Below are 12,267 nucleotides of genomic sequence, written 5' to 3' on the forward strand. Positions count from 1 at the left end.
AAGCAGGCTCCCCGCTAAGCAGAGAGCCCGATGTGGGACTCGATCCCAGGACCCTGAGATCATGACCTGAGCCGAAGGCAGCGGCTTAACCCACTGAGCCACCGAGGCGCCCCCCCCAATCAGAACTTTTGATCCCTCTCCTCACCTGTCCTTCTCTTTGCCTCCCCATTTCAGTGAGGGGCATCACCTGGCAGACAGTTGCACAAAGCCCAAACCAAGGAGTGATCCCAGATTGCTGCTCCCCTGTCCCCATCCAGCCATCCTCAAGCACAGTTGCCTTTACTGCCCAAATGCATCCCAGGTCTTCACATCCCTTCATCTCCAGGGTTACCAGCGCATCCTAGTACAAGCCACATTATAAGGCTCAGCTTCTGAAACACTTCCCTGGTTAGGTTTGCTGCTGGCCTTCTTCCCCTTTACAATCTATTCTCCACACTGCAGTCAAGTGATCTTTTAAAACTTAACCCAAACATAACATTCTCCTGTTTAAAACGTCTAACGGTCTCCCAGTGAGTTAAAACAAAATCTAAACTCTTTACCTTGACCTATCGGGTCCCTATGGCCCTGCCTTCCTCTTTGAGCTCTCCTATTTCTTCCTCTTGCTCACTGTGCTTCAGCCATGTAGACCTTCCTTCTGCTCATTAAACATGCCTAACTCATTTTCATCTAGGGCCTTTGCACTTGCTGTTCTTTCAAGTATGGGACACAGGTCACCTGATATTTGCAGTGGAGGTGTTCAGCCAACTTTACTGAAAGGACTTCTCTAATAACCAACTGCTTTAGCTCTGTTTCCACCCACTTGCTATGATAAAGGCTTCCTAGCACTTAATCCCTACCTTAAAAGATGATATATTGTTCACTTGTTCCCTATCTCCTGTAACGGAAGGCAGACTCCATGCACCAGGCTCTCTGTGGATCTCCGTCAGTGTCTACAATGGCCAGGCCCAGAGCGGGTATTCAGTTCTCCCTCTCCCACATCTGCTCAGTCCTTGCTCATGCTTTTGCTCTCACTCAGAACTCCTTCTTTCCACCTGTGTGTTGTGCGAGCTCAGGACCTCCTCCATGATATCCTGTTTCATTTCTCTCTCTGGTATGGGGTTTCGTCAGTTCTGCTCAGGTTCGTCCTTGAGCACACTCCCATTGTTCTGTGGGTTGTCTCAACACTAGCTGGTCAGTGTGTTGAGGACTGGGCAAATACTGTAAATTAATAATTGACTTTAGTCTTCTGCATTACTACCTTTATTCTTTGTTGATTTTTGGTATTTTAGAGTAAATGCATTGCTTCTCTTTCATTCCAGAAATCTTTCCTCTTTGATAAACGGCCACTCAGTCCTGAGATTAATGCTCTAAAACAAGAAGAATATTCCCAAAATCTCCTGAAACAAATGGATAACAGACGAGAAAAAGAAATAAAGCAAAGACAAAACAGAGAGTTGATGGAGCGCCTAGAACAAGTACAACTCACAGAGGAGTGAGTCTAACTGACAGGCCCTGAAAAACGGGTTCAGAATTTTCCTGTGAAGCTTATTTCCATGTGGGATTGAATCAGCCTCGGTAGTTTCATGAGCACAGCTCTAACCGACTGTGCAAACCAACCCAGCTAGCAGCCAGCGTGACATTTCTTTAGAAAAAATGAAAAGGCTGTCATTATTATAATGACCATTAGAGTAAGGATTAGCAGTCTGTAATTCGCGATCGAGGATCCTTTTGTATTGTGTTGTGATCGCTGATACTGGCAGGTGGAGGAAGGGACTTGTCTTGAAAAAACAGCACACCCAGCTACTCCCCACTGATCTCAAGGCAATCTGGCGTTTTGTTGTAAGTAGAGGTGTCTCTACTTTTGGTGTACGTAGGGGTAGGATGAAGTAGTAAGGGTAGGCGTGTGTGGGGGATGTAAGCAGGGTAAAACCAGGCATATGTAAGAAATGCTTCCCCTCTGCTTGTACCCACAGCTCCTTGGTTGACATTGTCTCTTTTTCAGCCCAAACTTGGGGGAATATTAGTCCCAATTACAAATTTTCAGGAATGAGAATCTGATTGGTCTTGCTTAGGTCACCTGAGGCCTGGGATAGGGTCAGAGTTGCCTAAGGGGGTCCTGTTTCTATAACTGTGGTCAGGAGAGCAATTAAAGAGGTTACTGTAGTGGGAAAGAGACTCTTAAAGAGTACACTGGTTTTTATGACCAAAGATTTACTTTTCTATAAAATGTATATGTTCCATTATACTCACTTTATGGATCATGTGGGTTCTCTGTGGGTTGCCTGTAACAGAATCATAATTTATAACAGGAAAGATCACTTTTCTTAAAAAGGAATCATATGGTGAATCATTTTATAGAGTGAATAGACGCTTCCTGCTTTCCTATCTAGGTTTTTGTTCTAAAGCATGGTGGGTGGAGGGCTACCTGTTTCAGGGGTAGTGGGTTTGGACAGAATGGTCAATCCCCTGCTTACATCTGTCCTGTCTGTCCTGTATTCAACACACTTTCCATTAGCCTTTGGATCTGTTCCTCCTTTCTTCATTAAAATGAAAGCTCTAGGCAGAAATACCACTTTTTATATACCAGTCTCTCACTCCTATTGATACTTAGGAAACAGGTTTTAGTGCTGCTAGTCTCTATTACCAGAGACAGCAACACACTGTGCACCCCGCTTCTCTTACTCCTAACTGCCAGACTCGCTGCACAAAGAGCCCAGTATATAAAAGATAAGATGGAAGAAACACAGTGTTACAAGAGAGCTTTGGATGCACAGGTAAGGGGACAACTGTTATCTTAAAAATTATGCTGTGCTTCAAGTAGCATTCTAAAAATCTGTATAAGAGCTCTCATGTGATGAGTAGCCTTATATGTTACCCATTTTGTGGTTTGGGGGGCCCTCGTTCCTTCCTCTAAGTGGGGAGGGTTGGTATTTTACTGTGCTGCGGTGTTGTGCGTACGGTTTATTGCCTGGTAGAATTCTGGTCTGCACGATGTGTGTCCCTGTTTCAGATAAAGAACAAACCCCTGCAACTTCCCATGTTTGAGCCAGACTCTAGTGAGCCCATCTTTGGTAAGGATGAGGGTGAGCTGATGGTGGAAAAGCAAAAGCAAGAACAGAATTACATGAAGCACCAGCTGGAGGCCGCTGCCAGCCACAGGAGGAGAACCATCCTGCAGCAGCTGGTGGAACAGAAGCGGGATTTGCAGATGCTTCGGAGGACACAGAGAGAGTGAGAGAGCCCAGATCTTCCTCCTTCCCCCCTTCTCCTGCTCCCCTTTCCATCTTCCTGTTCTTTCTCTCTCTCTCTCTCTCTCCCTCCTACAACAGCAAGAAGCAAAAATAATAGTTAACACACAGAGGAGTGACTGTGTGCAAAATATTGTTCTGAGCTTATCAGATCCGTCACCTTGGTTTGTCCTTACAATTCACCCCATGAAGAAAAGGCATTGATCAGAAAACCCAACCAACCAGACCCGATCCTCCTCCTCCCTCCAGTTAACGCTCCATGTTTTTCCCTTCCCTTTGCAGTACAGCTTCTTAAAAGAGTTGTCCAGGTCAGCACGATCCATTGGAAATACAATGTGAGCGACAAACGTGCTGCTGTGCTCAACTAGACACCCACCTGAAACTGGGGCTCTTTCTCAGCCTCCAATAAAGCCCCTTCCTTCAAAGAACTGTTGATGTAGTGAGCTGTACTTAGGGCGGGCGAGGTGTGGTGAAGGTGGCAGGGTGGGCAAGGCAGGACTTGATGCCCTATCAGTGAAAATATATGAAAATTCAACCATCAGACACCCAGTTTCTTTTTTTCTTTCCTTTTGATTTGATGAGTCTATACATTTTACTATGCTCACCAGAAGCGTAATGACCATCTGTCCTGGTAAATTGCTCTTAACGATGTCATGCTGTGCCTTTTATTGCCTTATTCATTCCATAACTAAAAGCCTATATGTCCCACTCCCCTTCACCCATTTTGCCTGACCCTCCATGCCCCTCCTTTTTGGCAGGCTTCCAGTTTGTTCTCTATTGAGTCTGCTTTTTGTTTGTTTATTCATATTTTTTACAGTCATATGGTATTTGTCTTTCTCAGTCTGACTTGTTATTTCACTTAGCATGAAACCCTTTAGGTCCATCCATGTTGTCTCAAATGGCATGAATTCATCCTTTTTAATAGCAGTATAATATTCCATGATGTGTGTGTGTGTGTGTGTGTGTGTGTGTGTGTGTGTGTGTATGTATGGATGGATAGATAGACAGATAGATAGATACCACATTTTTCCTACCCATTTGTCTATTGATGGATACTTAGGTTGCTTCCATATCTTGGCTACTGTAAACAATGTTGCAGTAAATGTAGGGGTACAGGTATCTTTTTGCATTAGTGTTTTCATTTTCTTTGGGTAAATACCCAAAGGTAGAATTACTAGATCATATGGTAGTTCTATTTTTAATTTTTTGTGGAACCTCCATACTGTTTTCACAGTGCTTGCACAAATTTATATTCCAACCAATACTCCATGAGGGTTCCTTTTTATCCACATCCTTGCCAACACCTGTTTCTTGTCATTTTGATTTTAGTTATTCTGATTGGTGTAAAGTGATATCTCATTGTAGTTTTGATTTGCATTTCTCTGATGATGAGTGGTGTTAAACTCTGCCATTTCCAAGCTGTATGACCTGGGCCAAAATACATGTGGGGTCTTTGAGCCCTCTTTTCCTCACATGAAAATAAGGATAACATACCTGTTGAACCTGCCCTACCTCTCCCTACTGTGAGAAAAACGTGAGAGTATGTATTTGAGAACATTTTTGGAAACTGCAGAGGTCTGAACAAATATGAACTGTGGTGTTGGTTATCTCTCTTGTTGAAGCTCTGGTCACAGACCACCCCCCCCCTTTTCTGTAGGGGTCAGATCCTTGTCTTCCATTTCTATCCTTCACGTGGTATCCCAGATTCTCTCACTTATCTCTCTCTCTCTCTTTTTAAGATTTTATTTATTTATTTGACAGAGAGATAGAGCCAGAGAGCATAAGTGAGGGGCTGGGGGTGGGGGGATGGCAGAGAGAGAAGGAGAAGCAGGCAGAGCCCAACGCGGGGCTCGATCCCAGGACTCTGGGATCATGACCTGAGCTGAAGGCAGACACTGAACCAGCTAAGCCACCCAGGAGCCCCCTCACTCAACTCTTTTCCAACTTCCCTGTCTCTTGTTCATCTCAAGATGTCATCTTAAAGCCTCCTGTGGCAAGTAAAGGGTCACTTTCAGAGGAGATAATTTAGTCAGTGTGATCTAAACAGGCCTGCTAAAGTATTCTTTTTTTTTTTCTTAAAGATTTTATTTATTCATCTGACAGATCACAAGTAGGCAGAGAGGCAGGCAGAGAGAGAGGGAAGCGGCTCCCCACCAATCAGAGAGCCCTATCTGAGGCTCTATCACAGGACCCTGAGATCATGACCTGAGCCGAAGGCACAGGCTTAACCCACTGAGCCACCCAGGTGCCCCTACAGTATTCTTTTTCTTTAAACTTTTCTGCTTTTGTTTATAAAAAATAGAACAATTCATGTTCATTAAAATAAGTCAACTGGTAGAATAAAACAAGGTTAATAGTCTCCCCCAGCCTTCTATATTTTTTCCTACTCTTTACAAATATCTTCACACAATACCCACATATATATTTTCCTTCTACTTTTGTAAATGAAAATTTCCTTTTACTTTTGTAAATGAAAAGACCTATGAGATCGTATACATTACTCTGCAGCCCAACTTTTCTTTAACCTAATAATGCATCATTAATTTATAGTTAGGTCAGTACACAGAAGCAAAATTAATTCATTCTTTATTGGCAGCATAACATCTATAACATGGATTACTATAATTTAATCATAATAAAATTTAATTAATTTAATTATTGTAATTTAACTTTTACACTATTGATGAAAATTCACTCGGCTTCCAGCTGGTTTGCTATTACAACAACTTTTGTATTAAACATTTTAAATATATATCTTTATATTGGTTCTTTTGTTTCTGTTGGATAAAATCCTAAAAGCGGAGCTGCTGGATCAACTGTATGGCACATTTTAAATATTACCAGATACCAGCAGTTTGCTTTCTAAAAAGGTAAGGCGAGTTCCACCTCCACCAGTCTTGTGAGAATCCTCGTGGTCTCCCCTGTGGCCCAGTTCATTTTCTCACTTGCTTAGCATCTAAATTAAACTGACTTTTAAAATTCTCCCTTTACAAAGAATATAATAGTAGCTGAAAAGCATATGCAAAGATGCTCAACTTCCCTAATCACTAAGGGAAAGAACATCAAAACCATGGTGAGGTAGCTGCTCCTTAACAAATGATCTCTGCACTCTGAAACGTGCACAGGTGAGCCTTCTTTGGCGGCCGGATGCCCTCCTTTGTCCTGTTTGGAATAGACACCATTTAGCATTTAATTAGATTTTTGCCTCTATAAGGCAGGAAGTAGTTCATGTTTCCTTGACTCTTTGCTTATCTGAACCGGAGAGAGAGGGATTCTCCATTCCAGTGAATAAAGGCACCCCAGTAGGATGGCAAGATTGCAAATGTAGCTGTGGTTGTATCACGCAATTTAATAACTCGATTCCGATCACATATCTATCCTGGAGAGCCAAGTCTATGGCAGCTGAATGAAGTAAGCAGTTAGCAAACTGTTCACTCTCCCTTTGCAACTCATTCATGCAGATGTAGGAAAACATCTTTTACTGTTTAAGATGTATATATCCCTGTAACGTAGACGGATAAGATGGCTATCTTTTCTTCCCCCTAGGGCTTTATGAAAAGAAAACATACATTTGCGAACAGTGTCATAAGGTTTCACAAGTGCAAAGATGAAATGTGCTCTCATTTATCTTGTATTATAATACTGTGCTTTGATTCTTTGTGAAATGTCCAAATCAAGAATAATTATAGATTTCTCTCTTTTTTTTTTTTTTTTAAAGATTTTATTTATTAGAGAGAGAGAGTACAAGCAGGGGGAGCAACAGGCAGAGAGAGAAGCAGGCTCCCCACTGAGCAAGCAGCCCAATGCGGGACTCAATACCAGGACCCCTGGGATAGTGACCTGAGCTAAAGGCAGATGCTTAAGCGACTGAGCCACCAAGGTGTCCCTAATTATAGATTTTTTCTTATATCACACGCACCGTGAAACATTTAACAAGTACTTCTTTTAGACTATTCAAAAGATTAGAAAGGAAGAAAACTGTCTGTTTACTGGTAGACAAAACCATTAAGATGCTATTATGTTATAAAAGGGAAAGAGAAAGAAAACCAAAACCAAAACTAAACAAATGAAAGAAAACACAGAGAGAAAGATACTATCTCCTACTTGTTAGGATGACTACTATAAAAAACCCAGAAAATAATAGGTGTTGGCGAGGATGTAGAGAAATAGAAACCCTGTGCGCTGTTGGTGGTAATGTAAAATGGTGCAGCCACTCTGGAAAACAGCATGGCAGTTCGTCAAAAAATTAAAAATAGAATTACCATATGATTCACTAATTCCACTTCTATGTATATATCCAAAAGATTTGAAGCAGGATTTCTTTAAACTAAAGTTTTTATTTTATTTTTAAAATTTTCATTCCAATGTAGTTAACATTCAGAGTTATATTAGTTTCAGGTGTACCATGTAGTAATTCATAATTCAATGCCTCTCTGCATTACTCAATGCTTATCAAGATAATCCCCTTTACCAACTTCACCCATCTCCCATCTTTCCCTGCCCCCGACACCATCTGTTTGTTCTTTATAGCTAAGAGTCTGTTCTTTGTTTTTGGTTTTGGTTTGGATTTTTTTTTTTTTTTTGGCTTGTCTTTTTTTTTTTTTTCCTTTTTTTTTTTTTTTTCTTTTTTTTTTTTTTTTTTTTTAAGATTTATTTATTTATTTGACAGACAGAGATCACAAGTAGGGAGAGAGGCAGACAGAGAGAGATGGGGAAGCAGGCTCCCTGCTGAGCAGAAAGCCCGACTCCATCCCAGGACCCTGAGACCATGACCTGAGCCAAAGGCAGAGGCTTTAACACACTGAGCCACCCACACACCCATTTGTTTTGTTTTCTTAAATTCCACATATGAGTGAAATCATCTGGTATTTGTCTTTCTCTGTCTGGGTTATTTTGTTTAGCATAATACTCTCTAGACCCATCCATGTTGCTGGAAATGACATGATTTCATTCTTTTTTATGGCTGAATAATATCTATTGTGGGTGTGTGTATATATACACCAATATACACCACATCTTCTTCTTCTTTTTTTTTTTTTTTAAAGATTTTATTTATTTATTTGACAGACAGAGATCACAAGTAGGCAGAGAGGCAGGCAGAGAGACAGGAGGAAGCAGGCTCCCTGCTGAGCAGAGAGCACGATGCGGGGCTCGATCCCAGGACCCTGGGATCATGACCTGAGCGGAAGGCAGAGGCTTTAACCCACTGAGCCACCCAGGCGCCACCTACACCACATCTTCTTTATCCATTCATCAATAGACACTTGGGGTGTTTTCATAAATGGCTATAGTAATAACATTACAGTAAATACAGGGATGCATTATACCCCTTCAAAGTAGTGTTGTTTTTTACCCCCCTTTGGGTAAATACCCAGTAATGTGATTACTTGGATTGTAAGGTAGTTCTATTTTTAATTTTTTATTTTTTATAAACATATATTTTTATGTTTATCCCCAGGGGTACAGGTCTGTGAATTGCCAGGTTTACACACTTCACAGCACTCACCAAAGCACATACCCTCCCCAATGTCCATAACCCCACCCCCCTTATCTCAACTCCCCCTCCCCCCAGCAACCCTCAGTTTGTTTTGTGAGATTAAGAGTCACTTATGGTTTGTCTCCCTCCCAATCCTATCTTGTTTCATTTATTCTTCTCCTACCCACTTAAGCCCCCATGTTGCATCACCACTTCCTCATATCAGGGAGATCATATGATAGTTGTCTTTCCCTGCTTGACTTATTTCGCTAAGCATGATACGCTCTAGTTCCATCCATGTTGTCGCAAATGGCAAGATTTCATTTCTTTTGATGGCTGCATAGTATTCCGTTGTGTATATATACCACATCTTCTTTATCCATTCATCTGTTGATGGACATCTAGGTTCTTTTCATAGTTTGGCTATTGTGGACATTGCTTTGAGGAACCTTCATATTGTTTTCCACAGTGGCTGCACCAGTTTGCATTCCCACCAATGGTGCCCAAGGGTTCCTTTTTATTCACATCCCCGCCAGCATTTGTTGTTTCCTGTGTTTTTGATTTTAGCCATTCTGACAGGTGTGAGGTGATACCTCATTGTGGTTTTTGATTTGAATTTCCCTGATGATGAGTGATACTGAGCATCTTTTAATGTCTGTTAGCCATCTGTAGATCTTTGGAGAAATGTCTGTTCATATCTTCTGCCCATTTTTTTTACTTGGATTTTTTTTTTTTTTTTTTTTGTAGTTTTGTTTTGTTCGGGTTTTTTATATATATATATATATATATATATATATATATATATATATATTTAAAGATTTTATTTATTTATTTGACAGAGAGAGATCACAAGTAGGCGGAGAGGCAGGTAGAGAGAGAGGAGGAAGCAGGCTCCCCGCTGAGCAGAGAGCCCGATGCGGGACTCGATCCCAGGACCCTGAGATCATGACCTGAGCCGAAGGCAGTGGCTTAACCCACTGAGCCACCCAGGCGCCCCTCTTTATATATATTTTATTTTGATATAGTCCCAATAGTTTAGTTTTGCTTTTGTTTCCCTTGCCTCAGGAGATATATCTAGAAATATGTCATAGCCAATGTCAGAGAATTACTGCCTATGCTCTCTTCTAAGATTTTATGGTTTCAGGTCTCACATTTAGGTCTTTAATCCATTTGCAGTTTATTTTTGTGTGTGGTATATGAAGGTAGTCCAGTTTCATTATTCTGCATGTTGTTGTCCAGTTTTCCCAACACCATTTGAAGAGATTTTTTCCCATTGGATATTCTTCCCTGCTATGTTAAAGATTAATTGACCATATAGTTATGGATTTATTGCTGGGCTCTCTATTCTGTTTCACTGATCTGTGTGTCTATTCTTGTACTAGTTCCATACTGTTTTGATCACTACAGCTTTGTAATATAACTTAAAGTCTAAAATAGTGACATCTCCAGCTTTGTTTTTCTTTTTCAAGATTGTTTTAGCTATTCAGAATCTTTTGTGGTTTTCATACAAATTTTAGACTTATTTGTTCTGGTTCTGTGAAAAATGTTGGTATTTTGATAGGGATTGCGGCAAATCTGTAGATGGATTTGGGTAGCATGGACATTAAACAATATTTGTTCTTCCAATCCATAAGCATGGAATATCTTTCCATTTGTTTATGTTCAATTTCTTTCATTCTTTTCTTTCTTTTTAAGATATTATTTATTTATTTGAGAGAGAGAGCATGAGCAGGAGGGGGGCAGGGACAAAGGCTCCCCACTAAGCAAGGTCCATTCCAGGACCCTGAAATCATGACCTGAGCTGAAGGCAGACATTTAACCAACTGAGCAACCCAGGATCCCCTGTGTTAAATTTCTTTAATCAATGTTTTATAGTTTTGGGAGTACAGATCTTCCACCTCCTTCATTGTTTATTCTCAGGTATTTTATTCTTTTTGGTGCAATTGAAAATGGGATTGTTTTCTCTTTCCTTTTTTTAAGTAGGCTCCATGCCCAGTGTGGAGCCCAACATGGGGCTTGAACTCATGACACTGAGATCAAGACCTGAGCTGAGATCAAGAGTGGGACACTTAACTGACTGAGCCACCCAGGTGCCCCAGTGGGATTGTTTTCTTAATTTCTCTTTCTGCTGCTTCATTATTAGTGTATAGAAATGGAACAGATTTCTGTACATTGATTTTGTATCCTGTGACCTTACTGAATTAAATGATCAGTTCAGGTAGTTTGTTTAGGTTTTTTTTTGTTTTTTTTTGGTGGAGTCGAAAGCAGGATCTTTAGATATTTGCACTCCCATGTTCGTAACAGTGTTCAGCAGCCAAGAAATGGAAGCAATATAAATACCTAGTCACAGAGGGATGAATAAACAAGATATGTTATATATATGCAATGGACTGTTACTCAGCTTTCAGAAGGAAGGAAATTACAACACATGCTAAACATGGATGAACAGTGATGACATCACGCTAAGTAAAATAAGCCAGTCATAATAAGACAAATGTATGATTCCATTTCTGTATGGTATTCAGAGTGGTCAGATTCATGGAAACAAAGTAGAATGGTGGCTGCCAGGGGCTAGGGAGAGGGAGGAATGGGGAGTTGTTTAATAAGTACAGAGTTTCAGTTTTGCAAATGGAAAGAGTACTTTGGTTACTATATTGAGCTATACTATAGGAGCTATATTGGTTGCACAACCGTGTAAATATACTATGTATCTGTACACTTAGAAATGTTTAAGATGGTCAATTTTATGTTATGTGGTTTTACTATTTTTTTTTTTTTTTTAGATTTTATTTATTTTCTTAAGAGAAAGTATGAGGGGGCGAGAGGCGGTGCAGAGGGACGAGCAGACTCCCTGCTGAGCAGGGACCCTGACTCAGGGCTCCATTCCAGGACCCTGAGATCATGACCTGAGCCCAAGTCATGCTTTTAATGGACTGAGCCACCTAAGCACCCCTGTGTGGATTTTTACTTTAAAAAAAATACAATGAAAAGGGAAAAAAAAGTTTATATGGCAGGTACCATTCGGTCATTGAGCTCCCATTGTGTGATAGGCATTGGCACTTTGTGTATATTATCTCATTTAATTTTTGTAATGACCATACATACAGTAGCTGAACTGTTGAATCGTGCTCATCAGAGGAAAACGTGGCTGCACTCTCAGGACACACAAACCGGTGGCTGAGTACTTGAGCGATTTTTATCAGAGGGTCCTGACACCTAGTGGCAGTTGCTGCCTATAACACAGCGCCCTGAGAGCGGGCTAACTCAACAGTCATATTTAGTGAAGTCCTTTCTAGACTTTAATGAGAACTGAAGGTAGGAGTTTCAGTTGGGCAAGAAATACACACACATAAATAATTTGAGCCAGCTTTAAGATGATTCATAACAGCAGGGCTGAGCATCTGGAGACCAGTAATAGAGACATTTAGCACTGGGAATTCTGGGGCATGGTACTTGGAGAGAGACTCTGCAATTACTTCTCTGATATTGTGACCTTCACCAGTATCTCTCTCTCTCTTTTTACCTTCTTCACAATGTTAAGTTTTTTTTTTTTTTTTTTTTGAT

The 12,267-nt window shown here is 40.7% G+C and overlaps 1 protein-coding gene across 1 annotated transcript in view; it reads left to right on the forward strand.

The window, feature by feature from the left end:
* The window catches only part of CCDC81 (coiled-coil domain containing 81), a 42,129-nt gene that overhangs the window by 27,851 nt on the left and 2,011 nt on the right, over positions 1-12,267 (forward strand). Inside the window, exons 5-7 of the mRNA XM_059400814.1 lie at positions 1,299-1,471; positions 2,675-2,753; positions 2,990-3,210. Coding sequence (XP_059256797.1) covers positions 1,299-1,471; positions 2,675-2,753; positions 2,990-3,210 — 473 coding nt within the window. The remainder of the gene's footprint in view (positions 1-1,298; positions 1,472-2,674; positions 2,754-2,989; positions 3,211-12,267) is intronic.

This window comes from Mustela nigripes, chromosome 1 (assembly GCF_022355385.1).
Source record: "Mustela nigripes isolate SB6536 chromosome 1, MUSNIG.SB6536, whole genome shotgun sequence".
Taxonomy (NCBI): Eukaryota; Metazoa; Chordata; class Mammalia; order Carnivora; family Mustelidae; genus Mustela; species Mustela nigripes.